This window comes from Apteryx rowi, unplaced genomic scaffold (genome assembly GCF_003343035.1).
Source record: "Apteryx rowi isolate R43461 unplaced genomic scaffold, aptRow1 scaffold_149, whole genome shotgun sequence".
NCBI lineage: Eukaryota > Metazoa > Chordata > Aves > Apterygiformes > Apterygidae > Apteryx > Apteryx rowi.
This window is the reverse complement of record NW_020447741.1, coordinates 167,299-170,786: the sequence shown is the minus strand read 5'-3', so window position 1 is coordinate 170,786 and position 3,488 is coordinate 167,299. Positions and strand designations below refer to the sequence as shown.

Here is a 3,488-nt window from a genome sequence, read left to right as displayed (position 1 = left end):
CGGGAAAGGCGAAGCCCCCCTTTCCCCGCGGCGCTCCGGCTCTGAGCCTTGCGCGGTTGCTTTCTTCGGTTAAATGACGTTTCCGTATTTTACACGCCCGACACGAAGCAATAATTAAAACAGCGTCCTGTTATATGCTGCGTGTCCCGTCCCTCTTCCCCGTAATCACGTCAGTGGCCTTTTCTAAGAGAATAATTCATTCACGTTAAATTTCCTTTACCTCCGGAAAATATTGAAACCTTAAATGACCATAATAGAAATGTAATTGTACAGTATGTTTTTTGTTGTTGTTTTCGAGAAATCGATTTGGGCTCAACTCATCTAAACATGTTACACCAAAACCATTCAAATAGGAAACAGGAGAACTAAATTATTGCTGCTTCCTGAACTCTCTGCTTATGATCCCAGTAATTAAAATGTGCAGCAATGGCTCCTGCAGCCTGTATTTCTTTGGGTAATTCTCGGAAATGAAGGGCTGAGTTTCGACCACTGAGGGAGGGAGGAGAGCGTGGAGATGAGCGAAATACCCAGGGGTTTGGTAGCCAGCCGGGGGTCCTCGCCCGGCGCTCGCCTCCCACCGCGTCACTTGGGGGAAAATAATCCCGGCGGCGGGGAACTCCCCGGAGAAGGGATTTCCCTCCGAGTCCCTCCGCAAATTAACTTTTTTTTTCTTTCTTTTTTTTCTTTTTTCTTTTTTTATGGCAACCCTCCCCTCTTCCCAGTGTGCGCGCTCCGCTGTGCCCAGGCGCGCACCGGCGCTTTGCAGCAGGCGGGGAGGGGAAGGGGTCGGGCCGGTGGGGGGGGCAGGGGAAACCACCCCCGCCGCCCCAGGCTGGCGGCGGGCCGGGCCCTGGGGGCCGCGGCGGCCGCGCGTGGGCCCGTCCCTGCGGCTGCCGTGGGGCTGCGGCGGGCGGCACACGCGGAGCGCTTACAGCGCTGCTGGTTTCCCCGGGGCGGGGGGGGCGTTGCGTAATGATAACAACAATAATAATAAAAAAAAAGAGGGGGGGAGCAAGAGAAAAGGACCCCCTCCCAAATCTCCGTGGAAATGTGGGTCTCGCGCTGGGGTTGCTCCGCCTGCGCGCAGCCCCCGGGCCGGCTCCGAGCCGCGGGCGCAGCCGGCCCCGCGGAGGGGTGCGGAGCCAAGCCCGGGGGGGAGACCCCGGCCAAGCCCAGGGGACCCCCAAGCCCACCCCTAACCTCCCTCCTCCGCTTCGTGGTCCCTTCCCACGGCAGGTAAAGCCTGACCGTGGAGAACATCCTTTTCGCCTTGTGGGCTGGCTTTTTTTTTTGTTTTTTTATTTTTTGGGGAAGCATGAGTTGGTGTTTATGAGAAGCTTTATGACTCCTGATAAGCTCATCTTTGAGGACGACACAGAACTGTGTTCCTTGAGGAATTGGGGTGGTGACGTCTTTTCTGATACCCGATTATTACGTGACTGGGGAAAAAAAAAAGGCATTTGATTCATGAATAAAAATCCGGACACCACCACGGGGGCAACAAACAATATTGCCCGTCCTCTAAGGTAACATGCAGGCAAATGTTTACGAAGAGGGCTCTTGCTGAAGCGGGGTGTTTGCAAAGATTTTGCTGCTAATTGCGTATCAGACGGAAGGCTGCGGAAGGCTGGTCAAGTTTGGAGCCACCGAGCAGGAAGAGAAGAAGAGGAGAAAGCTGAAGGCTCTCAGTGAGGGGAGAGATCTGGGGAAGACAACATCTCAAGCAGCCAGCCCTCGGCTCCCCTCCTCCTCTCCCTCCCGGGCTCGCTCGCTCTCTTCCCCCTTTCCCTGTGCTCCCTTCTCCGCCGACATCTCGCTCCATCCCTCTTTCTCTCTGTCCCTTCCCTCGCAGACTCCACTCCAGATCTGTGCTGCTACCTGCAAACTTTTTTTCTTTATCTTTTTTCTTTTTCTTTTCGGAGTGGATTTCCTTTAAATCAGCAAACAAGTAACTGCTGCTTTTGCATCTTCTTCATCCCGCGGGTCCTTCGCCCATCGGAGAGGCGATGCCACGAGGGTTTTAACTCCTTTCGGCCGCAACTTGGGAGACAGCTGTATTCCCCCCCCCATTTTTTTTTTTTATTATTATTATTTTTAAGACCTGCCCTTTTAGTTTCGCAGCCAAACGCTCTTAGTGCCGGGTGTTTAGAGTTTAATGGTAAGGACACAAGCCGGCTCGCCGGGCCTTCCCGCAGCGCGGCAGGGGCGGCTCGCCTTGCGCCGGCGGCCGGTCCCGGGGCGGGCGGGCGCCGACGGGGCGGGCGGCGGCAGCTGTGCGCTGCTCAGCTCCGCGCCGCTCCARAGGCCGCGCTGCTTCCCTCCCCGGCGGGCTCGGCGAGGGGCTTGGTGGGGCGCGGGTTTTTTTCCTTTCTTTTTTTTTTGACAGCATTTCTCCTTTCCCTCCCGCACAGAGTGGCAATGTGTAGCAAAGCGATCCTAGCACTCCTGGTCTATGGCATAATAATGCATTGCAGCGTCTACTGCTCACCTGCGGCTGGACTTCAGTACCCGGCGCTCAGGTAGGTCCCCCTCGCCCCGGGGGCTCTTCCGGGACCCCTGCAGGCCCCTGCTGCCCTGAGCTTGCTAAGGAAAGGGAGAACTTGCAAGGGAGGAAGGGGAAAGGGAGTGGGGGAGGAGTGACCAAACGAAACCCCCTCCACTTCGCCCGTGTGCCCACCCCCTCCACCTGAGGAGAGGACCGGCGGGATGGAAAAATCCGGCTTCGCGGATAGAAGAGGGAGGGGGGTGCCCCGCCAGGCTGCTGCACTAACTTCGAGAGGGGTCAGTGCCCAGGATCCCAGCGCCGATAATCTGCGGCCCCTTGTCACCCCGGGAGGGGGGTCCCGCTCTGCTGGGTCTCGGCAGGAGGATGCCGCGGTGCGGCCGCCCCTCGACGGGGCAGCCCGGCTCCGAGGGCGCCCCGGGGCTGCGCGGCTTGTCTGCAGCTCGTCCCGGGCACCGCGGGCATCGCCCGCCGGACGGGGTGCCTGGGTGGCAGGGATGCGAGTGCTGCCCTGGCTCATGCAGCAGCGGTGGGAGTTTATGGGGTTTTAGTCGCTTCCCCGCCTTGTCTGTATTTATACTAGCTCCCCCCTCACGGGGGAAAGCGGCTGGCAAGATTGTTTGGTTTTCTTTTAAATATGTATGTATCTGTTCGGCGGTGGTTTGCTGGCCTCCAGCGCGGGCTGGTGCCTGTCTTGTCCCTTTCCACCTGGAGTGTTTGGAGCCTGCTGTGTTTGGGGGCAGGACTGGGGGACCCCAGAGGGGTCGGCACAAGCGAGTTGCCCGCACCGGGCCGTGGCTGGGCGCGCAGGACGCCCAGTCTAGGGCACCCTGGTCCCACCTGCTGGTAGCCCGGGGGGGCACCCGGTGTCGCGTGGGCTGGGGATGTTTCGGGGCGCGGTTCTGTTGTCTGAAGGACCCCTCTGTGCCGGGGTGCCCCCGGGGGGGGGGCACGGCCGTGCAGCTCAGCTGTGAGCGGGGGGAGA

General features: G+C 59.1%; 1 protein-coding gene across 2 annotated transcripts in view; it reads left to right on the top strand.

Moving 5' to 3' along the window:
- Nucleotides 1-2,059: 2,059 nt before the first annotated feature.
- The window catches only part of ADCYAP1 (adenylate cyclase activating polypeptide 1), a 4,385-nt gene continuing 2,956 nt past the window's right edge, over nucleotides 2,060-3,488 (top strand). Inside the window, exons 1-2 of one of the 2 annotated variants that reach the window (XM_026058620.1) lie at nucleotides 2,060-2,158; nucleotides 2,412-2,519. In XM_026058620.1, the coding sequence (XP_025914405.1) occupies nucleotides 2,419-2,519 (101 nt within the window). In that variant the 5' untranslated portion in view covers nucleotides 2,060-2,158; nucleotides 2,412-2,418. Of the gene's footprint in view, nucleotides 2,159-2,395; nucleotides 2,520-3,488 lie in introns of those variants that run through there. The other variant, XM_026058621.1, reaches the window with a different exon arrangement.